This window comes from Telopea speciosissima, chromosome 1 (genome assembly GCF_018873765.1).
Source record: "Telopea speciosissima isolate NSW1024214 ecotype Mountain lineage chromosome 1, Tspe_v1, whole genome shotgun sequence".
Classification (NCBI taxonomy): Eukaryota; Viridiplantae; Streptophyta; class Magnoliopsida; order Proteales; family Proteaceae; genus Telopea; species Telopea speciosissima.
In genome coordinates this window covers 5,409,578-5,435,710 of record NC_057916.1, presented here as the reverse complement: position 1 = coordinate 5,435,710, position 26,133 = coordinate 5,409,578, and the positions used below count along the sequence as shown (strand labels likewise).

Here is a 26,133-nt window from a genome sequence, read left to right as displayed (position 1 = left end):
TAAAAATAGAACATCGAAGGCGATTTATATTGATATTCAAACCAATCATCCAATACTAATATATATATATATATATATATATTGTATATATGTATATATATAAATGGGCATCACTTGGTAGTACATAGGTTAGTCCATGTGATAGAGGACCCTACAGATTTCAATGCCAAATTGTTATCCAAAGTAAGCAAGGAAAATTGTCTAAACTCCGAAAAAAACATCAAATGGAGATGAATATAAACTGGCATCTTTTGTAATTGTATCTACTTCCTCTACACATTTTAATTTGAAATTATACAAATGAGATGCTTGTCTAGCTAGTCCTCTATCACACGGACTAACTCATGTACTACCATGTGGTAAATAGTGAAGCATTATACTTTACTAGGCATAGTGAAGTGTAAATGGAGATAATTATATTGGCATGTAGTAAATAGTGAACTAGTGAAGCGAAAATCACCAACAGTTGCCTAGTGTAGTTGATGAGTTATGGTTCGCTTCATCCCCATGCTCACTTGGCTGGTACCTTCCTCCCTCGTGGACCAAACCACCATTAGGGGTGAGGTGAGAAAGGGCATGATTTACCAATCAGCTTTTTATTGAATTGGCATTACTTTGCCTCTCCTAAAACATACTCGAATTGAGTTATTAGAAGAGTAATATAATACCCATTTTAGTGCATTTGCGGAAAACTGATGAAAAGGCTAAATGACATAGATGAAAGGAACTTCAGTTACTGTAAAAAAAACAGATGGGCGTGGAAGGAATTGGTCAGTCTAATACTGTAATTGGACTAGTAAACCACTCTAATCCCCCTTCCCCTTTATTAACTTAACGTGTAAAAGCATGGAGAAGTGGAGAACCATATTCTTTGTTGCACCATGTAGAAAGGTTTAGAGAACCATATTCGCAATCTTTTAATTGGTTGGTTTTTCTTTTGTTTTGAGTGGTCAAGTCTTCAACTTAGAGGGGATTTTCTTTACATGCAGAACAAGAAAGACATAAACCCAAATGTAAAAGTTGTAGAAAAGTGAATTTATTCTTGGTTTTGGAAGTCCAATATTCTATCATCCATGAAATGCAAGAACTTGTCACAAACGACTCTCCCGTTCACTATATTGAATTGATCGACAAATTATGAAAATTTGAACTTGAACTTCGAACAACATGGTGAAGTAATCTTTCACAAAAATCAACTTTTTTTTTTTTTTTTTTTTGCCCTTTTGTTTCTTCTCTTTCTATTAGGCACTATCTAAAGGTGGGCATAATCAGGGCATGGCATGGAACCCTTTTCTCCCCACTTCTTTCCATGTCGATAGGAACAAAGCTTTATCAAAAAGATCCTCCATAACGAAGAAACTTAAAGCAACGAACCACCCCAAAATAACTTTTCCTGCAAAATTAATTAAATTCCGTTTGAGAATATATATCATCAAGAACAAAACTTAACGACTATTCAAATATAATGACCAACAATAGAGCTTAATTTGTAGCATAAAAATGCTTCTTCTATTAATTAAGAAGAAAACGTACTTGTTCTGGTAATGAAGGAAGCAGAGTTCGAAAGGCCCATCTGATTGTAGCAATCCGTAGTGGTATTAACACCATTGTTGCAAACACACAAGAAGTAATTCCTGGGTGGCTCATACCCGCAAACTCCACCGCTCCTCTCACACGCCTCGCAATTGGTGGCGACATAACTGTCAAGGGAGCCCACGTCATCGTTATACTTGAGAGCTACACCGTAGTCCCACTTGTTCGGGTCCGTTGGGTAATCACCAAGAGACAGGACAGAGGCGTAGCTAGCGCAGCCCAGGGCCTTGAGGTCCAGATCCCCCTTGGGGTCGAGATTGGCCGGAGAATAGACGCAACAGGTGTTGGTGGGTGCGAAGAGGGAGAGACCCAGTGAGGCTATGGCGGGACAGGTGTGGATGGAGGCGCAGAGGTATGCGTTGGTGGAGTCGCAGATGGGAAAGCCCTTGACGGTGAGGGTGGAGGAGGTAGGGGGTGGGCAGGAGAGGAGGATGAAGACGGATGGGCCGAGCTGGAATGGGCTGGGCCAGTCGAGGCCCAGGTTCGGTGTGGGTTGCATGGATGAGCAGGTGGACATGTTTTGAGGGGTGATGGTGAGGGTTGAGGTGGCGTAAGAGACGGAGGTGATTGGGTATGAGCCTGTGTGAGTGGTGAGGAGGAGCTCGTCGTGGTCATGGTCGTTTTGGTCACCGTCCGGTGACGCTGACGCCGATGACGATGATGAAGAGGAGCAGGTGACGTAAGGGTTGAAGCGTGGGGAGCCACAGCCAAAGCCGGTTCCCAGAGGGTATTTCACTGCGAGGGGACCGCACTTGTCCTGGCAGCTGCCGGACGCTAACGTGCACCAGGGGTGTAGGAGGAGGAAGATGAGGAGAGGCCGAGAGGAGGAACAAAGACGGTAACCCATTCGAATTCAATTTCTGTCGCAGTCGTAGTTGCAGTCGTAGCCGTTGTGGAAATTGACTTGAGGGATTCTCTCGTGTGTTTGTGTTGGACTTTGGAGAAGAAAGAAGAGAAGGGAATGATGCTTATCATCGTCAAGAAGGGGTGGGAGAGGCTGACGATGGCTATGCTTTTGCCTGATTTTTATTTTTCTTTCTCCTTTAATCAATCCTTTTGCTTTTGGAGTTTGCCACCCCTCCCTCCTTTTTCATGTAATTGACCTTTTATGCTTTGCTTTTCCAACAAGTGGAAATTCAATCCGACTCCAGTTCCTTGCATGTTTGAGGCAACCATTTGTCCCATTTTTTTTATTTACAAGGAGAAGAGGGGTATTAATGAAAATAAAAAGGACAAGTGGTTATCTCTTACATGTACAGTCACCTACACATACGAGTAGATGAGCCATTCTTGTCCAATTTTAATGATAGAAATTTAGTTCATCATGTTGGTACTCATGTCTTTGATACGGATATGTCATATCGGGTCGATTACCCTTCAAAGTATAAATACTTAGGGTTTTTTAACATTTATATCTTCTCATGTTCTAATACTATTGATATGGTATCGATTAGGTATTGATATCCATCAAAACCGATACAACTAATCCAATAACGATATCTGAAACCATTGGTAGGAGGAGGTATTTATCTGTATCTAAGGCTATCCCCCTGTTTAAACGAAATACCTAAGATATAGATAAAACTTAGGTTTCAAACTCCACCCTTGTTCATATCATGTCAACCCACGGTATCAGCCAAGTATTGGTATCGATCATCTTCAAAACCGTGCAATATCGGGCGATCCTGATATTGATACCTCAAACCATGGTTATAAAGTAGAGATAATTTTGGACCCAGTTTTTCCCACACCCATTGTAAGGGTTTGGATGGGGTTTAGAGGATATTGCACAATAATGGGGGTAGTATCGATCATTTGTAAATAAAGGGTAGACATTACTTCTAACATTTTTACGCTAACCAGTCATGCAACGCAACGTGTACCTACACCCAGACATAGTCGCATACGAAATGATTGACACACCCCCTAGAAAGGCGAAAAGGTCCAGGGGTGTTTTGGTCATTTTGCACGTGGTTGTATCAAGACGTAGGTACATGCCGTGCTGCATGATAGGTTAGCGTTCTTTTTCCTAATTTTTTATTAGGAAAAAAGAACATTGCTTGGTTGCATGGTTCCTGAGCCGTAACACAAGCACATGATGTTATTGTTTCACCCCGCAAGAAATCAAAATTAGAACTTAAATCTATTATTGGAAAAGAGGATTTGATTTGGAGAGCATTGGATGAGTCGCTATCTTGGTCGCGTGGTTGATAGAATCTTTCAACTGAAGAAGAGGGCATTATCATTATTCAAAACTTGGGGGTGAGATTTGATATTATGGATACTTGGAAGGGAGGGGGATGATATTTTCCCCTTTAGTTTTTTCGTGTGCAATTGTAACAATTAGGTAGGGATGTAAACGGATCGGATTCGACTCGGATAGTGCTACATCCGCATCTGTATCCGCATTCGATTAGTTTTCGGACGGATTTGGATAGTGTTAAACGGATACGAACACGAATATGGATCGGATATTTTATCCGTTTACATGTAAAAATAGCTCTTCGCCTATCCATATCCGTTTCTGTTTAGCTTTCGGATAGAACTAAACGGATACGGAAACGGATTTCGGCTATTCATTCACATCATTACAACTAGGTTGGGTAAGAAGGGCCGATGGACACATCAACTTCAACATAAAATACTGTGGGCGTGTGGCAGCTGCTCTGAAGTAGCGTTTCCCTCCAAAACCAATTTACCCTCCAAGCGCAATGGCGCGCTATCATTTTTATTTTTCTGTTTCCTCTCTGGATTGTGGAGTTTGAAAGACGTTGCAGAGCTTTAGGGTTCTCTGGAAATCGGAAGTTTGGTACGGTAACTCCTTCTATTTCAATATCCCTCTCTCCTTTTTGTTCTGTATTTTTTTTAGCCGGTTATTTCTCTTACTGTAATCGGTTTGGGTGAGAAGCGAGAGCGGCAGTTTCTGCAATTGCTGATCAGTTCAGTTGCAGATGTTTTTTTTTTTTTTTAAACCCTAATGGTTTGCCTAGTCGTACTTGTCTCATTGTTAACAACTGGATCCTTTTGAACTGTTGGCTGGGTAGGCTTTACTTTTTGGGCTATATATAGGGAAGTTCTCCTGAGCTTGTCCCTGTGAATTTTGCTTACTTCTGATTTTTTTTTAGTACAAAATTGGATGGTTTCAGTGTACTGGGAGTTCTTGAGAAGGTCGTGACAGTTGAAACTTGAAACGACTTACAGGTTGAGTCCTCCGATCAACCAATCGTATCAATTTCCTTTAATTTTATTAGACCTTTTTTTCTTCTTTTTTTTTCCCCGTTAATGGGATAGGTAAATGTCAGCAAGAGTTTTCATCTTTGTTGAAGGACTTGATTTTTCTTTGGCCTTCATTGTATTTTAACTTCATTCTGTCGTATTGTTTTATCATTTTTCAGTTGGTGAGATACCTTTGAGCGATATTCTTCAAATTCTGAATTTTTGAGGTTTGGTTCTGGATTTGTCATTTTTATTCTTTGAAAGTTTATGCATCTACTATGGCTTGATTTCATTTGATTTTATCCATCACTGCCTTCAAATGTTGTAGGAAGAACCCACGACCTAGAGACTCGTCTTCTCCTCTCTTCGATTGAATGCTCCTCTCTCACCCGAAGCAACCTCACCCCACTCGTGCAACTCGTCTATGCCATTGTTGAAGGTACGAACTAGAAGAATGCTCGTCTCTCACCCGAAGCAACCTCACCCCACTCCTGCAATTCACCTCCATCGCCATTGTTGAAGGTACGAATTCCTCTCTCTCTCTCTCTCGCGCTGTGTGTGTGTGTGTGCGCGCGCTTGAGTAACCCTTGCCTGCTACTCCCAATTTTAGGGTCTTCAGTTATCCTCCTCCCAGCAGCCTCTTGCTGGCCCTCTCCCTCTCCATCCCCCTCCCAATTTTGTAAACCTGAGGTCCCCATCCCTATTTTGCAGGGTTCAGGAACTATAACCGATTCTAAACCTTAATAATAACACTATTTTGCAGGGTTTAGTAACTGAAATCGATTCCTAATCTGTGTCTAGCTCTCTTTTGGGATTCCAGCCATCTGCTTCAGGTAAAGCTCTCTTGCACCCGAAGCTTGCCAATAGTCTTGGTATTTGGTGAGTGAATGATGTTTATTTCGTTCATGGATGCTTGTTAAATCAATTCTTTTTTGGGTGCAACTTGTTAAATCATTTGAAAACCATGAAGTTGTGTAAAAGATTAAAACCTGCAATGGTCTCTTGTATTTCGTTCCTTTCATGCTTATGACATTTGTTGTTACCCTGGTTAGGAAATATTTACATTTGGCTTATGTGGATGGAGTCAAATTCTAATCCTGTTTGGATGATATTTCACAATTTTATACATTCAAAGATCACTAGAAAAAGAAAGAATAAGAAACAACAGAATTAGAGTTTCAAAGAAGAAAATTGGGAAGACTTGCTGGCTGTGGTTAAATTTGGGTATAACGACAGCTAGAAACAGGAACTCATGATGATAAATTTGTAATTTTTTTTCTTCCAATTTTTTATTTGCATTTAAATATCTCAGAATTTTAATGAGAATTAAAACACCATGGGTCCTGCAGTGTATAAATTGGGGCTTCCAGTAGGAAATGGCAGACACTCTTGAATTCTGCCAATTTCTGATGTTAGTTTTAGTGGAATGCCTTTTGAGGGAGACTGTAGGAAAGATCTCTGAAAAATTACAAGGATCATTAGTGATGCTGACTCTGGTTTTTGAAAGAGGAATTTGAGATCTTTGCAGGCTTTTCTTAAACATGAGGTGAAGATACCTATTCAAGATGTCATAGATAATACAAGGACAAACAGACTCTAATGTTTAAGCTATATGCAGGGTTTTCAAGGATTTGACCGTCAAAATTTGCTGAATAGCTTATTTATTTGACTGTACAATGAATTTCCAATCATTGAGTTTGCAAAGGGGATTCCTTCCTTTAGAATAGAAAAGATTGTACATCTATTATTCCAACTCCCTCCTCCAGCAGAACTTTTCAGTGGGTCACTGTAGTTGAGTATTGTGAAGTGTGCCTTTTGCTCAATGTTGTTGAGTAGAAGGTCTTATATTGTTTCCTTCACTCTTTAATTTTCCTTATGAACTTTTTTTCCCCTTCCAGTTATTGAGTAAAGTTAGGTAGGTTCTCTGTGTATGAGGACCCAATCTGTTGGATTGGAAGTTCATTTCTGCTGACTATAGTGGAAGGAGAATTAGGAAGAGGATTTCGAAAGATTGAAAGCATATAATGAAGTTTTCTTGAAAACAGATTCAAGAAGATGATCAATCAAGGCATGTGCAGGTTCTTGGTTTAGGAAACTACTGCTATTTTATCAGAGATAAAGAGTAATTGGGAAGGATTAACAGAATGGCAATATGGTCCGGAAGAACAGTGAAACAGACCAACTAGTTGAACATATTATGACCTGGAATAGTTCTTCATGTATGAATCATCAACAAGTAGATTGAGAAAGCAGCAGAACTGGAACCAAAGACCATCTTCAAACAATTCAATTTATAAAAACCCACCAGAATAGAACCTTATGTCCACATTTAAACCTTTTCATATAGACCACTTTTGTAACTGATAGAAATCATAATCAAACTAGGTCTGATTGACTCCCACTTTGACTCAACAACCTACAATTAAAGAAATATGACAAAAGAACATTACATATGTGTGTACTACTTAACCCCATTAGTGGGATTTATGAACCAGAACACTAAAACTTTACCCGTTAAAATACTAAGCCCAATCTATACCTCTGGCCTCAGTGAACTTTATTAAATTTGTCACTATCATCAAAGTATGAGCATGAATGAGATGAATGGTAATCTGAGTTTGAATTTGCACCTTTGGAGTGGTACTTGGAATCGTATATAATACCTGCATATAGCTTTTACTTATACATTTCAGAAACATTTGAATGGTTCAGTCAGTACATATTCTTTGAGGTCTTTGCCTTTTGTTTGAGATCTTATAGCAAATTGATTGCTTTTGTAGTAGGTGCAGCCAAGTATCACCCCTGTGTTTGTATACATTATTAGAATTTAGAGATTATGAAGTTATCCACTAGAAAAGTAGGAAATGGTGTTAGTTCTTGTTATTGATATTCACTAGTTTCTTCTTGATTAACCATCTGTTCCAATTGCTTACAGATATGTTATCAAAATGACATCTAGCTCAAACCCTACTCCAACCACTTTTAATGCCGTTTTTTTATTTCTATTAACTAAAGTAAATTCTTAAAAACAAATGCAGTATTAAATTTAAAAATATTGATTGTAATATCAAAAATATGATTTTGGTTTAAATAGTAGTAGGGCGATTCTGTAATATTGGTAACAGTATAAGAACCTGTTTCCGGAAACAGATTTTATCAAACACCATTGGTATTCCAATTGTGTTCTGGAAACGTTTCTAGAACAGGTTTACCAAACGCTACAAAGACTGTTTCTCAGCACAGAAATGGAAAAAAACTGTTTTTTCTGTTTCTCAGCACAGAAACAGCAGAAAGGTTACTAAACTGGCCCTTTAGTATAGAATTAAATGTAGTTAATTGTCTCTAAGCAATTTTCTTCAGGTGTATGCAGCTTTTTGTTCTATCAATTCATTGGTTTTTTCTTGCCTGGACTACCAACAGATTCAGTTTTATTGCAAAAGGTTGTACTTCATCTTTTTGTTACATATATGTGAGTGATATTTTCATGGGGAAGCCTTCTGTACTTCATATTTTTGTTTCTATATACGTGAGTGATATTGTCATGGGGGAGCCTTCACTACCATATTTGGTAAATATATTCTTCAATGTAAAATTTATTTTAGTTTTGAAAACAAAGGAATATGATTGTAAAGTGAAATTTCAAAACAAAACAACTCAGCCTTATCCCAACTAGATGGGGTAGGCGAAGGGTGTGGAGGGTCATAATGTATGCAGCCTTACCCCTGCTTGGCAGAGAGACTGTTTCCAGACTTGAACCTGCGACCAATTCCACCGGCAGCAAGTTAAGGGATGAAGGATGAAATCACCTTCGAAGAGAGACCCTCCCAGCCGTCACGGCGTAAGGAGTCGCAGGATTCCACCCACCCTTCCACCTTGATAACCCACAAGGATGCACACACTCTTGAAGAGCAAGGAGCAGCAGCAAGACAGCCACGAATTCTGTATTTTAATTTCAAATCTCAATGCGGGGGAGCCTCCCACGGTTGCTTTATTTATAATGAAAGGCCAAAGGCCAAGTCCTAATACAATCTAACTTCCTCTTCACTTAAAATCGTGGAAGAGATCTAATTACAATCAAATTACTAATTTAAAATAGTAAAATATCCTAACTACCCCTACTAACTTAAAATAAGAGAATCTAACTTAAAACCAACTAATTTAAAGTAGATCCCATGTTAGCCAATAGGATATAAGGACCTATTGACCAATAGGAACACTTCACTTAAATTGGACCAATTGAACCAATTGGATGCAACCAATTCTAAACCGGTTCAATTTAAAAAATAGGAAAATAAACTAAGTATTGGGCTAATCCCGTATGCAACCTATATGCCCCTAGTTTAGGCTCATTAAAGTGGCCTAATACATAAAAAACCCTTGGGAACAAAGGCCCAACATGTATATAACCCAACCCTAGGCCTATTTCTAAAGAAATAAGCCCTATTTGGTGATCATTCTGCATCACTAGGTCACAATGGAGGAGCCTTACTGTTGCACCGAGGTCCGAACACTTACTTTTCAGCCACTGATATCACATAATGAAGAAAATGTGCCACATATTCTTATCATTTGATTGATAAAATATGTAAGTGAAAACATGTTGCTATTGTATATTATACTTTGAACTTCAAGTGGTATTCTCCTTGATGCCCATGAACCCATGAAACTGAATTGGGTGCAAGTATTCTTGCAGAGCTAGGAAGCAACAGTTAACCCGACATTCTAATTTGCAAAATGATTTATAGTCTGCAAACTAATCATACAATTGCTATCTTGCCTCAAACAAAGTAGGTATGTTTTGGAGTTAGTTACACCATCATCTAAGGTAATGATTACAAAACTTCCGCTTTAGTGTTTATTTGATTTAACTTACCTTCCCTTATGGCTATGTTTGGTGGCACATAAAGAAAAGTGAAATTGAATTTAAAAAGAAAATGAAGACTTTAATAGTCATGATTATTAGCCAAAAAGAAATCTTATAAAAAATAGTAAACTTCTCAAATGAAATATATATATATATACATATAAACTTTTCAAATCCAAGGAATTTGGTTGACAAGTATTGTAAAACTTCATTATTGAATTTAAAAAGTTATTGAGTTTGTTAGACCATCATTGCCAATAATGATTACATTTCTTTTTAAAAATAATTTCTTTTCCCTTTCCTTCTCCTCCAACTAGATGGATCCATAACAATGTATGACAATGCATGCAAAGTAAGGCTTATCAAACTATATAGGCAAGGCATAGGAAGGAAAGGAAGAAGCTATACTTTCTCTTTTGGAATGAATGGACTATTCTCATTGTCCACCTTTTGAACCGAAAAGATTGACCAATTCATCATAACTATATGATCTGTTGCATTCTTTAGAAAAGTATAACTGATAGTGACCTGGTCTTATCCTATGAGTACCAACCTTGTGAATATGCATAACTTCTGAATTAAAAGTTTAATGTATCAGAACATTATGGTTTCTTCTTATGTTGACTTTGATGAACTTATTATGATGCATGTGGTATTGTGGTTTTTCCTTTAGCAATGCTGTGCTCTTGTCATGGTAGTCTCATTATTGTAGAGATTAGAGAAACGTTGTTTTCAAAAGCATTTAGGCCACACTATAGATCTTTTTTCTTGTTTGCTTCAAGGGGGGAAAAAAAGGGCCCCATGAGGTGTAAATGCCTACCAATTAAGGTGTTGGTGTGAGCCTATGGCATCATTAGCATTTCATATCCAGCTGTTGTTGCTTTCATTTAATGGGTGTCCTGGTGTACTGATATTTCTTTATCAGACTTGGAAAGAGCCCCCTTCATTTAGCCCCTCTGTATTATCTTTTTCATGGAGATATTGTGTACCACTATGAAAAATATTGCTAATATACATCTATTGCATCAGGATGGCAAATTCGCTTGAGGATTTCTCTCAATTTGATATCTCCAAAGAGGTTTTTACTGTAACTCATTTCCATTCATTGATTTGCTGTGCATGAAGATTTCATTTGTTTGTGATCTCTGAAATATCCATGCTACAGGAAAAAGATAAGCTTGTTGCAGAAGTGATCCGCTATGTCCTCTACAAAACTTATCAGAGCTCAGGATGCCCAATTAAAAGGGAAGAACTTACTCAACTTATAACTAAAAACTATCGGCAGCGGGGTCTTCCTTCCCTGGTTATAAACGAGGCAAGAGAGAAGCTCTCAAGCATCTTTGGTTATGAAATGAAGGAACTCCAACGTGTTCGTTCGTCCACAAATCAGGGCCAGTCTTCTCAACACAGTGAGAAACTATTGCCTCTTTTTATTCCAGAAAATATACTGTAGCTTGTGCTTCCACCTACGAAAGTGGTACTTTGTCTTAATCATCCAAATCGCCAAGTTTATAAGTTACCTCTTGTTTAATTGTGAACTTACGACCCATCTGACCTGACTGTTCATAATTAAAAACTTGTAAAATGCAGTTTAACAAATTTGTGCTCCAGGAAACAATTTTTTAGTGGTTGCTTTACTATCAATATGATTTTTTTTTGAGCTACTGCCAATGACTGGCTAAATGTGGTTGATGTCAAACAAAGGCTCTTTCATTTGTGAACATGCTAGAGATTGCACGCATCATCGTAATGATGTCTCATACTAGGATATTTTTTGAATTATTACTTAAAACGTTCATTGATTCTTATTATAGTTCTGACAATGAATGCATTCAGGTCTTGTCGATGCAAAATCATATGTTATCATAAGCAAGATACCTCCTGAGGTGTACAGAAAACACGTTGAGAATACAAAGACTTTTTCATCTTCTGGTTTTACTTTTGCTGTCATCGGTATTGTACATCTTGCTGGGGGCAAAATCTCTGAGGGTACGTTTCCTGAAAGGAGAATTCTAATTTCTGTGGTTATGGACAAGGTGAAAAGTATAAATCATAGTGAAGATCACATCCCATATGTCCAGTGGACCTTTTCACTGGTAACTTTACACGGTTGCATGAGAATAGATGATTGCCATCCCTTTTATGGGTATTCTGTAACACTCACCTAGCTGGCTCTTCAGATATCCTGCATGTTCACCATCTTTCCTGATACTCGGTATACATGTAATAATCTTGGCATCAATAAAAAATTATCATTGCCAATAAAATTCAGCTAAGTTTTCCCTTTTTAATTTAAGTTTTTTAGCTATACTTATTTCCCTTGAAACTTAATGGAGCTACCTCTTTCTTTACTTGGGGCTGTCCATATTTGGGAAAACATTGCAGAAGATCTATGGGATCAGTTGAAGCGCATGGGATTACATGATAGTGATGAAGGGCATCCAGTCTTTGGGAACATTAAGCAACAATTGGAGTCTCTTGTCCAGCAAAGGTTAGAGCAATTTCCCTCTTGTTTTATGGTAAATGGATGATATTTGCAATTCAAGAAGCATTCTCACAGTATGGACCGTGGTTTTGTGTCTCAGCTCTGTATCTTATTTTCTTCTTTGTTCTTTTTGGTAGATATCTGCAGAAGGATAAAGTCAATAATGTGGATGGAAGTAGTATAGTTTTTGAGCTTGCGGAGAGAGCATTGGATGATTCAGTTATTGGGAGAGTGAAAGAATACATAGGACAGGTATACTTGGAAATAACAATGTCTGGGATTTTGTGCTTTTCATTTCTCCATTGAAACTCTTAAGTTATCCATTAATTTGTGTCGTGAGTTGATGTACATTCTTGTGGTTCTTACTTAACTCGAGTTTTAGGATAAACAGTTGTAATATGGCATCAAAGCCAGGAGGTTGGGTTTTCGATCCTTGGTAAGTGCAAGGGGATTGTGTTATGTGTTGTTGTGTTCCTGCATGTTGTGCCCCCTTGGTGCCACGTGATGGTGTCATATGGAGAGCCCTGTGTGCGTGTGTGTGAGCCACACATGTGGGGAAGGGGATGTTGTATGTTGATATACATTTTTGTGGCACTTATTTTTCAGCTCGAGCTTTTGGGATAAACAGTTGGAACAATTTTTCTTTAAATGGAATTTAAACCTTTCATCTCATATTCCATATTAGTCTTCCATCAAAGGTATTTCAATACCAGTGGCACAAATACCTGCTGGGGTTGGATGAGCCAGTTGGATTTTCCCATGCAATTCAATATATTTGAGTACTAGGTAATTGTAAATGCTATGGGATTTCTATTGGATCTATATATTTTCAAAGATGCATCAGGGTCTCACGGATGGCTTTTTTTATCCAGTTGAGTTGGCTATTTGCATAGGAGATCTAGGCATGATCAGTAAAAGTATTGAGTCCTGCAACATCTGTCTTTGTGCTATTCTACATTAGTGTCATTGGTATACAGTAGCTGCATCCTGTAATATAGTGAAGTTAGATTTCCGGCATTCTAGTCAATGAACAGTGTCATAAATGCTCCTTGTCATAGCTAAGCCTCTTTTTTCAGAATTCTTGTTGCTGTGTATTGGGGATGAAATTCTAACAAGCCAATTATTTCTCATACTCATAAGAAAGTGTCAGTTATTCAGGACCAGAACAGAAAACTGATTACATCATTGTGAAGATCTAATTGGTATACAGAATGGCCTTAATCTCGGTGAAATCTAATGCCTAAAATTATAAATGTTTTTTCATTCACTTGGACCGAAGATGCTTTGCTGTTCCTTGTTTTAATGGGTTGGACAATGAGCTTACAATCAAATTATTAGCTCTAGTATACCCTTAAGCTTTAATTGTTTTTGAAATGGTAACACGTTAGTACAGGTAATTCTTGGACTAGATTCAAGGTACCAGATCATCCAGGCAGTAGGTCCCATGCCAGGATTGATTGTCAAAAACTTGACATACTTTGTTCATTAAAAAGAAAAGAAAAGAATACAGAACTGCGTATTTGTCATTTTTGTATTTTCGGGGTAGGGGGAACAAGTGCAAGGACTAGTTTTATTTCTGAAATACTAATGATGTGAAGATAATTGATATGATGAGGTTATTAGACTCCTTTATTATTTTCATTAGCTTCATATTATGTTTTAATTGTAACCAGAAATAATGTTCAAAAATTTGATAGCAGATCATGAAGAAAGATGATGCCTCTGAGGAAATTGACTGATGCACCATCTTTTACTTAAATGTAAGTTATAAAATTCTATCAACCTTGATCACTAGAAAATATAGTTTTCCTAACGGTCCTGTTTTTTGAAGTTTGCATTCTGTTCAGGTCATTCAGAACTGTTCATGATCAATTTTCCAGATGGTGAGAATCCTCTTTTGTGTTTTGACTAGACCTAGTAGGAATTTCTTCATCATGGAGAACCTTAGGGCCTTTTGTTTTCTTGGTTGTATTTGAAACATAATATGGGCAAGATTGTTATTGGCCCTAATCATAGTTGCATCAACTGCCAGTTTCCATGATTGAAGATTCTTGCAACCCTTCAGTTTATTTGGTTATAGTTTGAAACATGTGACCCTGTATGCAGTAAGGATATAATATTGTAGATCTGATTCATTAATGGAACGAAATAAAATTAAGGTTCACTGAATTCAATTACATGACTTAACAACAGTCACCTTAAATGAGCTGTGGATGTGTTTTTATGCCAACCAAGCAAAGCATATCCTTGTCTTAGTTTTCCATATCTCAGCCTTTTGTCTGGTCCTACTGTGAAGAACACTTGACTAGCAAAGCAATTCAGAGAGGAAGGGACGGTTACTGCACTAATGGATCCATCTACATCAATTGGACTAGCTCTGAACATTTCTTGAACTCAGGCTTCTCACTTGAAGTGATGTAGTGTGGGACTTGAGAATCAAATCTGACTCTTAACAGTATTAATGGGCCCACTTCTGCAGCATCGACAGCTTCATCGAAAGGCCCCTGCTATTGGATTGGATCCCACATCAAGGATTTTTGAATTATGTTCATGCAGAAACCTATCCTTCACTGGCTAAGGTCCCTCAATCAATCGATTGTTGAAAAAAGTAAACTCCTTTCTTAAAGAAGAAATAGACTAGCATAAAAAAGAAGACGGAAAACCTACTCTTTTGAAGGTCCCCCTTCCTAAGAGAAACATATCTAATTCTCAATTGTTGCTGCAAAAAAAAAAGTATATCTGTCTCTTTCCAAATTTGTGATTTATAAGAGATCTTGAGCATTCCAAAACCTAAGAAAGCAACAAGGAAAGAACATTCAGTTGAACCTTGCGAAACAATTACATTGGTCTCTAGGCGAGTCTTGAGGGATTATATTACCTCCACTGTTATGTTTTGTGGGAACTTAACAGCTACTTCCGTGGTCGCCTCAACAACAGGTTGTCATAAATGAATTTGTTTCTAGGCTTAATTAGAAATTCAAGTGTGAATATGATTAAGCAGGATCCTTGAAAGTCTTTGATGACTCAAGAAATTAATTCAATTTATTTCTTAGAAATTTTATGGCCACCACCATTGAATTTAACTTTGCTTGGTCATTCTTGATCAACCTATGGTACCCAATTTACTTGCCGGGCTGCACCTGATAATGTTAGCCGGCTTGCTGGCAATGCATCTCTCTTTGACCTACGAAGAGAATCAGAACCATGTAGAGCATCTATAATTTGAGGATATTTCAAAAAATACTACACTAGCAAGCATCGGAGTTGCTTGGTTCTCTTGTTCCAGAGCTCGTGGAATATTTTTTTCCGGTCACCACAGCTAATGCAATTTGAAGTTCTTAATATTCATTGAGCCACAAGCAATAGACAGGGAAAACAGATTTCTGTATAGTTAATTTGAAAGAAGAGAAAGGATAGTGCTTACATATATCCTACTCATAAATGTAGCGAGAATTATATTAACAGTTGTTAGAAACTGAGTTACTAAAACCGCTACAGATACAGGACATTTTCCAAGACAAGGAGGATATAGATACAAACCAAGGACCAACCCCAATTTAAATTTAAACCCAAAAAGGGTCTCTAAATTTTCAGCCTGGAGCAAGAGAACCTCAGCAACATTGCAAATGTGGAGGCCAAACCCATCTGTATGAACCTTAACCATTTTGTTCTACTGCCAGAAGCCAGGAGATCCTTGTCACCTTTCATTTCCAAAGTAAGCCAGGGGATCGTCATCACCTTTCATTTCCAGAGTAACCCCCTGCTAGAGCTTGCATCACCAATGGAAACTGAGGCTAGCGACTTGGAAGCCCATACCCTGGCATTCATTGCTCCTCCCTGCAAATTGCTTCTCTTGCAAGGTTCCTTCAGCATATTAAATACCTGCACTGCTTGATTAAGGTAAGCAAGAGGAAGCTTCCATAAGCTAACCAAGTTTGTGTCATGGATGTGGCTTCTCCAGATGTATTGAGCACATGCCAACAGTGTAGGATAAATGAAATGAAGAAACCTCAATAGCACAAACATCGTAGCCAAAGCCAAATAACTTTCCTGCCTAAGCATGTTTTCCGGGGATCTAGCCCATGAGAATGGGCAGCTTTCCTGCTCCAAATATTCTACTTCAGCTTTATTAGATGGGCTCCCACTTTTCTCCATGGACATTTTATGTACTAATACAGGCTTGATGCCTACACAACCACATCAACAGTGAGAACTGGCACTAAAATATAAAAATGCGTGTGAAAGCAGCCGAGCATTCTTAAAATTTGGCAAATATTAAAAGGAAAAGAGTGCTATGAAATCACTTTCAAACATGAAGAGCATTTCCGCTACAAAAGATGGTCAATTAATGCAAATTAGTAAAGGAGGACCAACTTCTGCCTGCAATCTAAACGATGCAAACTGGGAAAGGTTACGCTAGAAAAAGGGTGAACCTAGGCCTAATCTACGAATCAAACAGCCTGTCAAAACACAAGCCCATCTTGGCTAAGTTCTCAAACCCTAGCTGAGACTAGGTTTGGAAATCTGTCATTAGACCAATGTTTGCAGTGGTACGGTTTACGTAGTCCCTTTCCCCTCTAATGCTAGCCAGGCCTTATGCACAAACATACCTGCCCACCAAGATGTTAAGCTTGGGAGTTTGGGTTCAGGCCATAGAGCAATAAGAAAAAAGAAAAAAGAAAAAAAGAAATACCATTTATAATCCAGCAGTGTTGAACATCAGAAGCACCATATCATAAACAAGAAAATAGAAACAGATGGGTACATATAGAGAAAGCATCTCTCTTCAATCAGTGAAAGGTTGTGTCCTAATTTAATTTATCCTAAATCGATTTTCATGATATTGACGAAATCTCAACTGCAGACAGAAGTGCACCACAGAATCCAATTTTAATTTCAACAGCCGACTGATGCTGGGAGAATGTCAAGCATTTTTTTTTAATCTAAATCAAGAATAGTTTGCCACTTGACCATAGAGATTAGAGAATCGGGAAAAAAATTACTTTAACTTATGAAAAGGAAGAAGATATTCCACCCAAAAAAAAAAAAAGAGACAAAATTTCCAAGAGAAAGGCCAACCTGTAACATCAGTGTAGAAAGCAACAAGAGAACTGAGGGTCCTTGAGCCATGGTAACGCACCCACATAGTGGAATTAAGGAGGAAAAGAGTTGGGAATCCATGAACTCCATACCTTGATAGGATGCTGCAATAGTTCCATTATGTTAACTTCAAGGTTCAAAATTTTCGAAAGTAAAAAATAAGGGTTAATTTTTTTTTTTTTTTTTTCAAACCTAGGTCTGATTGCAGATTCTTCCACGGCAAAGTGGTGGATAGAAGGATACAAGGAAGACAGAACATTGAAGGTTGGCCTACAAGTTCTTGAGAATGGGCACCAAGATGCATAGAATAGCACAGACACATACTCGTGACTATTTCTGTGAACAAGATTCAGTGCCTTCTGTAATGAAATCTCATCCCCCTTCACAAAAGAAAAATTAAATGCACATCAGCCCAATTAAAATGTAAATGACAAAGAAGTAGAAGGTTCCAACAATATGCCATAAATTAAGAACTCGCCATTTGTAAATGTTAGCTAACACTAAGGATGACAGAATCAGCATTGTATATTGAAACAGATTGCTCAATATCAACAAGGTTGTTGCCCAAAATCTTGAAAAAAGTGTGCACTCATTTTTATAACCTTGATTACCAGAAATGTTGTACTCAAAGAAATCCTAAAGGAAAATTAAAGCAGAACTTTCTTGCATTCCCCCCTCCCCACACACACACAAATCAGCAACAACAAAATTTTCACAAGCATACCTGGTTCTTTACCCAAAAAATAAAGAAAAAGAATGAACAAAGTTTCACTGTAGACAAAAAAGTAATCCCCTTTCCAGAAAAAAAATCATTCTTCAAGCAAGGAAAACCAATGGGAATCAACAGATTCCCTTGAAACTTCTTTAGTGGCTAAAGAATTCTTCAGTAAGCAATCTACAAGCAAGCAGAAAATCATTATTAACAATGATCCCCCCCCCCTCTCTCTCTCAAGAGAGAGAGAGGAGAGAGAGAGGGAGAGGTTGAAGAAGCAACAAAACAGGTAAACCACAGGATAAAAATTTCAAACTTTCTTCATCCTCTAGAAAAGCTCCTGAAGAGCCCCAAAAGATTAAATGGTCATGCATGATAAGTATAAATGTTTGGAGGTTCGAGATTGAGAGAGAGAGATGAGCACACTGTTATCTTCAAATATAAGCAAATTTCATTCAGATTCCCTGATCCTCCCAGTGGAACCAAAAGTCAGGAAGTACATTCCCAGTTTGCCTGAAGCAAAGACTTTTCATGCTCTCCAAACTCAACCATGCTTTTTTAGTAACAAATTTCAACTCCCTACTTACCGAGGAAGTTCTGGCAAAGTCTCTTACAAAATATAGCATTTTAGCTTCTCTAGCCTCTTTACAATTTTCCTGGACTTCTCAACAGCGATTTCTTTCCCTCTTCTCAAATTGGTGATAAGCTTTAAAGAAGAAAAGAAAATAAAATACAAATGAAGGTGCATGGATAAACAAGGAAGTGCCAAATCCACAGAAAGAAAACTTGGAAAGATAAAAAATGCCGTCTAAACATGACATAACTTCAACTCTAGACCTCACAAAAAATCTGCTACTGAAACAAAGTATCTTTTTGTCATTATTATTATTTTTTTAGGGGGGGGGGATAAGTGACGATTTTATCATGAAGGATTAGGCTACATAAAAGACACAAATAGCAATGAAAAGCAAGGCCCAAATTATGCCAATATGGACTGTTATAGGATAAGACCACATATACTCTCTAACCACCTCAACTGAATTACTCTATCATGATTATTAGAGAAATAAAGTGTTCATATATTGTCCCTAGTTTATATCCCTAAAACTAATGAACTACACGTATCCATTATTAATCTGTTCACCCCAACTAATGGCATTTGAAGAGTCCAATTCAACTTCAATGCTGAACAGATTTCAATATTCTATTGGGGAGAGGGATGTCTGATCAATTGGAGCAGTCTTCACCAATTGGGCCAGAATATTCAAATGTAATATCCACTCCATTCTACATAAAACATACCATTCACCACAATGGAGAAGGATTCGTGATCATACTACCATTAAAATTTAGCTTGAGAATCTCAACAGAAGAACTCCAGTCAACAGTAATCTACAGAGAAAATAAAGTAGACTAACCTCAAATTAGAAAAATCCAGCTAGAAACTAGTACAAACAAGACCGTAGAACAGAAAATATAGGAAATGGAACTAACAGAACAGAATAAAAATAGATACAAAAAAAAATAGAAGAATTGATATAGCCGGCAGAAATCCTCCAAAACTGTGAAGAAAATCCACTCTTCCACTAAGCCTTCACTTGGAATCCACCAAGCACACTATTGAATCCACAACAACAAAATCCAGGAACTCTGAATTGATGTATTGCTTCAAATTGTTGGGGAGGCTTATGGCATTTACATCCATTTATAATGCGAGCCAACCCAAGTAAGATAACAACATAACTAATTACAGATAACCTTATCCAAAAGAAGATTATAAAAAACAGCAATCTATTTTACTAAAAGACTAACTCTAGAGAAAGTAAATAAGATAGAGATTAAAAAAAAAAAATCTGCATTGCTAACATCAGACCTTTTCCAGCTAAAAAAATATTAAATAATAAATAAAAAGTGAAATAGAAAACAACTACTAATACCCCAGGTCCCCAACTAATCCCTATTCCTACCTACTACCCAAATTCTAGGCACATTAAAGTGTCTTATTACAACAAAAACCCCTTGGACCAAAGGCACAACACATGTGTAACTCAACCCAAGGCTTATTTCCACTAAAATAAGCCCAAAACTGCGATTTATCTGCATCAAAAAAGGAGGAACAAGAGATAGAGACACAATTTCTAATTGTTTCGTTTTGACTCATACCTTATGGAAAAGAAGAAGTTGAACCAATGCCTAACAGATGACAACCACAACACCATCAATGCCATAATCATTTTAGTGTTCCCTTTCTGTTCAAATTGGGCATCTAGTAGCATCAAATTTGGCACTCAGAGAGGAAAGTTGCTTCTTGGAGAGCCAGCTTACATTTACTGAAACCCAGTCTCTGATTCCCAACACTTACATTAAAATTGTTTCTAAGGATTTTCATCACAGTCTTATATTGCTAGCGATTACTAGTAACATTAGGAATTAAAAAACGATATTTTACACCAGGCAGAAGTGCGGCCTTAAGAAGCTTTTAGAACTTAACAAGATTTAGGAGTCATCTTTACTGTTTTGCTCCCTGGGTTTTCCTTTGTCCTTTTTGGATTATAGCATTAAATAGAATAATTCAAAATCAATGATTCATGATTCCAGACAAAACTCCAGGTCAACTATAATTCAACTTCAAACCCAGTCCGTCCCTCACTCCTCCACCACATCCTCCCAAATAACAAAAAGGAGTTCAGAGTTGCCTACCTGCACTAATTACTCAATTTCATTAAGCATTCCAAAAATCATCTCAATAAAGAAATGTTTCACGGAAGCCGTTTCATGTAATCAAGAGAGACTCAGCAACAACCCCCTCACCACCCCCCCCCCCCGCCCCCCAAATTTCTTAACTTTGAAAAGTCAGGGAAATTATAACCGATGAAAAGGAATAGGAACAAACCAATCCTCACCAATTTTGTGTTTAGCAACAACGATCTCAATAACATAACACAAACAAACACACACACACACACACACACAGATAAGAACAACAATCAACTTCAAGAAAGACAAATTATAAAATACGGAAATAATCGGCAGTAATACCTCCATAACACCGACGGAATTCCCACCAAAAGCACCATTGGAGAGCCAATCAGGATCCCAACACAAATCTGAAAACTGCAAGATCGATTCCGTAACGGAAGCCAATGGACAAACGGCAGACGACGATGACGATGGAACCTCAAGAGGCTGAGCCTCAGCGCAAGTCACACACCGAAAAACCAGTAAAAGGATCCCCGTTCGCCAAAGCCTCGTCGCCATGGATTGGTTGGGACTCGGGAGGAAGAAAATCCAGAGAGAAACCCTAGACAAAGGAAGGAAAAAGAAGAGAAGGGAGGAAAGGAGGATAAAGGGAGAGACAAAGGATGGGAGGAGCACAGAGAGCCCAGCGCATTTTACCGTCGGTGCTCCGGTGTCTCATGACGATGATAATTGATTAAGCAGAAAGAGGGAAAGGGAGCGGAAGACTCATGGTCTCATACTCTCATGCTCTTGCGCCGGTGACGGACTTTCACGTATTATAATCCACCAACCAACACACACCTTTCGGAATTTGGATTTTAGAGAGAGAGAGAAGACGTCGTCGTCGTTGTTAGTGTTGGATTCGGTTCAGACTCGAGAGGCTATGAGGCTATGAGCCTATGAGTGACGAAATGACGATGGTGGAGTGGTGGCCTCATGCCGGCAAATGGGTGAACAATTAACACTGTTGCGCACTGTAGCATTCGACATTCGCTGAATGGCGTGGAGGAGCGGTGGAGCACAGTGACTATACAGGGAGTTAGGAACACTTTTAAAGTCGGATGACCAGAAATACCAAATCTGCACTGTCTTTTTTAACCGTTGGATTCGGATCTGAATGAGATCAGAGCCTGAATCAAGTACTTACATGTATTTACAAAAATATCCACGAGATGCCAATCCAGATCCATCTGTTCGTTACCGATTCCTATCCAGCTGTTGATTTGATCGCTAGCAGATCAGTACCCTTCATCGTGATTGAAACATTCACCAATTACTAGTCAGGATTTTGCACCATTCAGGTTTGCATCCAGGAAACCTCTACACGGTCCGGTCGGTTTCGGTTGGGCCTAATCGGTCCCAACCAATTGAAGGCCCCACATAATTTCGATTTGTTTAGGTAATCGATGCCTTTTATAGATTAGGACATGGACGCGTTTCTATTAGATCGGTTTGTAATCGGAATCGGGCTTTAAATGGGTTAATTGACTAATCGGCTATAAATGATCCTTATTTAATGGGCTATAATCAAGCTATAAATGGTCGATTATCAATCGATCCCGGTCAGGTAATCGTTGGACCAATAGCTTGTGCTGGGAATGTCTGATTATTAATTAGTTAAAGTTTGAGTTCGACATGTTTTGTAATTGGTTGGGCCGGTCTCAGGTTTCTACTAATCGGTGCAGATCCATCCTACTGATGTGGGCCAACTTTTGACAGCTCTATCTTAATGAGGTGTGTTGTTGGCTTGCTGCTACTCACTTTTGACAATGGTTCTCTAGACTCACACTTGTAGCTAGAATTTTCTTAATGCACATTCTTGTTCTATCGTGTGGATGGATAATGTGATCGATCCAATAGTTAAATAGATAGGAGGATCAAGTTTTCTTTCATCCATGGTGAAAGAGGATTCCCTCACCACTGTCATTGATCCCATCATATTACGTCAAAGGTGGGTATTTTTTACTCTACACAATAAGGGCATTTTATAATGGCACAAGAGTCTGATCACAAGGTCAAAACACCAGCGGTGAGGGGATTCTTCCTTCTCTACGAGTGAAAAGGAAAACTTTATCCTAAATAGAAGATCATATTGATTGTTTGCATATCAAATATCATGGCCATCATTAAAGTATATAGCGCATCATCATCTATTGGATCTTCTTTAATTACTAATCATTATGTCATTATAAAAAATTGTCATTGATTTACACATTTTTCGAGTATTGATTTAAAATGACAAGATTTAGCAAGTGTGTGATACTTAAAAAAACAAGTTTACAAAAAAAAAAACAAAAACAAAAGAAGTAAAGTTACAATTTATTTAAGGGTAAATTACGTGACACCCCTAGTTTTCAAATGAAACTCAAATCACCCCTTGATTTTTTAAAATACTCAACCGTCTCCCTCTAAAGTAATTGTGTTAACTTAAATTAAATCAAAAAGTGAAATGACATATTTACCCCTTTAGATTTAAACAAGTAAAAAATGATAATTAGGTAGTGCCCCAATAGAGTCTTTTGATGGTTTTAATTTCAAAAGATGGAAACAAAGGATCATATTTGCTTTGGATCAACTTTTTGTTTCTTTTGCATTGACCTCTACACCATCCGATGAAAGTGATGACCCAAAACTGAAAGTTGATTATTATCAATGCATGCGTAACTTGAGTATGCACATTTTATTTGGACTGGTTTAGATAAGAAGTATAAACTAGCGGATACAGGCAGCAAGAAATACTTGATTACAAACTTCCTTGATTTTGCAATAATGGATGAGAAAAGTATTTCTACTCAGATTGATCAGTTTCAGGTTCTTGTTGGGAAGCTTACCAAAGAAGGTATGGTGCTTCCAGATGAATTTGTGGCCGAAATTTGATAGTGAGCAAGGAACATTGGGGTCTATGTTGCCACACGCTAGATGGGCAACACAAGAAATTAGAGATCGTAATGTTGTTTGTAATATGTAAACCATGTTTCCTTTATTATAGTTAGATGGATAAACCTAATAATACCTTATGACTTAAGATTTTATGGTTTTTAAAGCATTAAAGGCCCGTTTGATAATTTTTCTACTGTTTCTGTGCTGAGAAACAGCAAAAATAGTTTTTGTAACCAAGTTTAGGTTATTATTTGTATCGTTCCTATTACATTTGGTCAATCCTCTTCAGAACCTAAAATGGTCACTAGAATGGTGCTTCGATCCAAAGTGAGATAGTACATGGAAGCAAGTTATTTGATTCACTTACAGAATCTTTTTATATTGGATGGAAGCAAATCACTTGTGAACTACTTTGTCAGCAAAACTGGTTCAGATCTCAAAGTGGGAAAATACACACAACTTGCTGAAAAGTAGGTGCTATTGCATTCACAACTTTCAGGTTTGAAAAGGACAACAAAAGCAAAAATTATTATATTTATTTCGGGAGAATGTTCTCTCTGCCGCAGCGCAGGCTGCACCTAGGCACATAGACCCATCACTCAGGGGGGTAGGGTGATCATTGTGCCCACCCCCATGTATCTGGACGCAGCCTACGCTACAGCACAGAGAACAGTGCCCCATTTATTTATGAGAAAAGAAAGGCATAACATCGGAGTGCAATTTCCCATCAACGAGGGGGTGGAGGTAATCAAATCGTCTACTAAGGGGCATCTAATAAGAGAAAAAGTGTAGGGTCTATAGGTGGGATGTGAGAGGAAATGAATAGGAGGAATTTGCACACTGGCTTCCCGGCCTTATTTTTCCCTTTATTTATTTATTTTTTGGTAAACCATAAGGTGTAGTATTAAATAAAGCAATCCTGACCATGAGAAACTGAACCAGCGAAATAGAAGAGCAAATTACATATATCATTCTTGTAGTTTGGTTCAATTACAAGTAACCCCCATTGTTTGAACAATTATATCCATATCCATCGTGATTGCATCGTGGAAATCTTTTATCCAAAAATTTAGCTAGGAAGATCAGTGTCCTATTCATATTCCTAATAACATAAAGTTTGTAGGGCCAACTATTAACCAAGCTAATGGCAGAGGACTTTCAAAGGACAAGGAGTTGCCCTCAAATGCAGGTCACAGCACTTGTCAAACCAATTTGCAATTCGCAGGCATGAGAATCAAGTACCTTAGACCACTTTCTTGTCCTTGCAACGCAAGCATCCTCTACCCTACGGCAATAAATTAAGCATCATCCATCAGAAACTGGGTTGCAGAAGACCTTAAGCACAAGATCGATCAGCTTACCCAAATATGCCCTTAGCAGTTTCATGGATCACTCGTGTGCAAGACCATTAAGGCATACTAGTTCCAAGCAAAACAAAGCTATCCAAGGAGCTAAAAAGTAAAATAGATTACGGAGCATCACTGTTTTTTAAAAAGAAAAATCTTATTGTAACCAAAGTGGTGAACGAAGAAATTGTTACTTTTTCGTAATTGCCCTTTGTCGTATTCCTAAAATTATGTAATACAATGTTTAATAGAGGGGTAAAAGAGAATTTTCAATAAAAAATGCACCATTTTTGTTACAAAGTTCACTTCAATACAATCGACACTCTCCATCTCCACAGGTTGGAATTGATTCCTGAGCCGACGGATACGCTACCATATCAGCATCTGCTTGAAAAGTTGGTTAAGACTCACTTGGAGCAAGAGAAATCACTAAACAAATGGTGGCCTATATTCTTAGACCACTATTTTTACCCTAATTTGTTTCTTGTCTCCACTAGGCACTGAAATCTTGGTTTCAATGATAATTAATTTGCATTGAACACATCTCCCATCTAGAACCTAAAAATGTGTGAACACCCACAGCACATGTATGACGATTTTACCCTTGTTTTATTCGGTAGAAACTGCTTCTCCAAAGAAAATTGACTTTTTTTCAAGAAATTTTAAAAACACTAGTCTGACAGGGCAATGCTGGATTGAAGTGACAATTAATGATTATAACCTCTGGCAAAAATTTGGATGTTCATACACTACCACATGTAAATAACTCATAACAGCACTGGTGCTGAAAGAATTCCAGCATGATAAGCTTTAGGAACCTGCTTCAGCATTCCCTAGTCCTTGAATAGAAAAGGTTTGCTGAGTTTTGCTCTGCATTTCTTGCCTCTTCAAAGCAAATTATACCCACATGTACCTCACCATACGTTTCCCCTCCCAAATTATTATGCTTCCATGAGCAATTTATTTTCCCTCGTGTTTTTCCTGTTAGAAAGACTTTTGGTGATAAACAAAATATACTTACTAAACATGACCATCAAAGAACGGTTCTTGGAGCAGATCTCACTGTTTATACAACTATCCATCAGGAACCATTTTGGAGTTAAAAGAACCATAACAAAACATTAAGCCAAGCCTAGGACTTACTTGCCTTTATCATCTTTGTTTCCACTTTCCCCTCTAGAGAAATGAGACTGATGTA

The 26,133-nt window shown here is 37.9% G+C and overlaps 3 protein-coding genes across 4 annotated transcripts; 1 reads left to right on the top strand and 2 right to left on the bottom strand.

The window, feature by feature from the left end:
• Nucleotides 1–1,268: 1,268 nt before the first annotated feature.
• On the bottom strand, nt 1,269–2,440 carry LOC122647673. The gene is made up of 2 exons (XM_043841028.1): nt 1,534–2,440; nt 1,269–1,393 (listed from the first exon to the last, which is right to left on the bottom strand). Exons 1-2 carry the CDS (start codon nt 2,438–2,440, stop codon nt 1,269–1,271), a joined length of 1,032 nt encoding a protein of 343 aa, XP_043696963.1.
• A 2,050-nt stretch (nt 2,441–4,490) lies between these two features.
• On the top strand, nt 4,491–14,099 carry LOC122654973 (non-structural maintenance of chromosomes element 3 homolog). Its single transcript, XM_043849231.1, has 8 exons — nt 4,491–4,533; nt 10,703–10,751; nt 10,839–11,082; nt 11,510–11,662; nt 12,059–12,164; nt 12,296–12,410; nt 13,859–13,918; nt 14,006–14,099. The coding sequence occupies exons 2-7, from the start codon at nt 10,704–10,706 to the stop codon at nt 13,895–13,897; spliced, it is 705 nt and encodes a 234-aa protein (XP_043705166.1). The 5' UTR covers nt 4,491–4,533; nt 10,703; the 3' UTR covers nt 13,898–13,918; nt 14,006–14,099.
• A 1,497-nt stretch (nt 14,100–15,596) lies between these two features.
• Nucleotides 15,597–21,592, bottom strand: LOC122654956 (5'-adenylylsulfate reductase-like 4). 2 transcript variants are annotated; one of them, XM_043849220.1, is made up of 5 exons: nt 21,010–21,592; nt 17,451–17,638; nt 17,238–17,362; nt 15,891–16,345; nt 15,597–15,853 (listed from the first exon to the last, which is right to left on the bottom strand). In XM_043849220.1, exons 1-4 carry the CDS (start codon nt 21,226–21,228, stop codon nt 15,900–15,902), a joined length of 978 nt encoding a protein of 325 aa, XP_043705155.1. In that variant the 5' UTR covers nt 21,229–21,592; the 3' UTR covers nt 15,597–15,853; nt 15,891–15,899. The 2 variants fall into 2 exon arrangements, with proteins under 2 accessions (XP_043705155.1, XP_043705148.1); XM_043849213.1 differs by having other exon boundaries at nt 15,597–15,859; nt 15,897–16,345.
• Between the last annotated feature and the right edge of the window lie 4,541 nt (nt 21,593–26,133).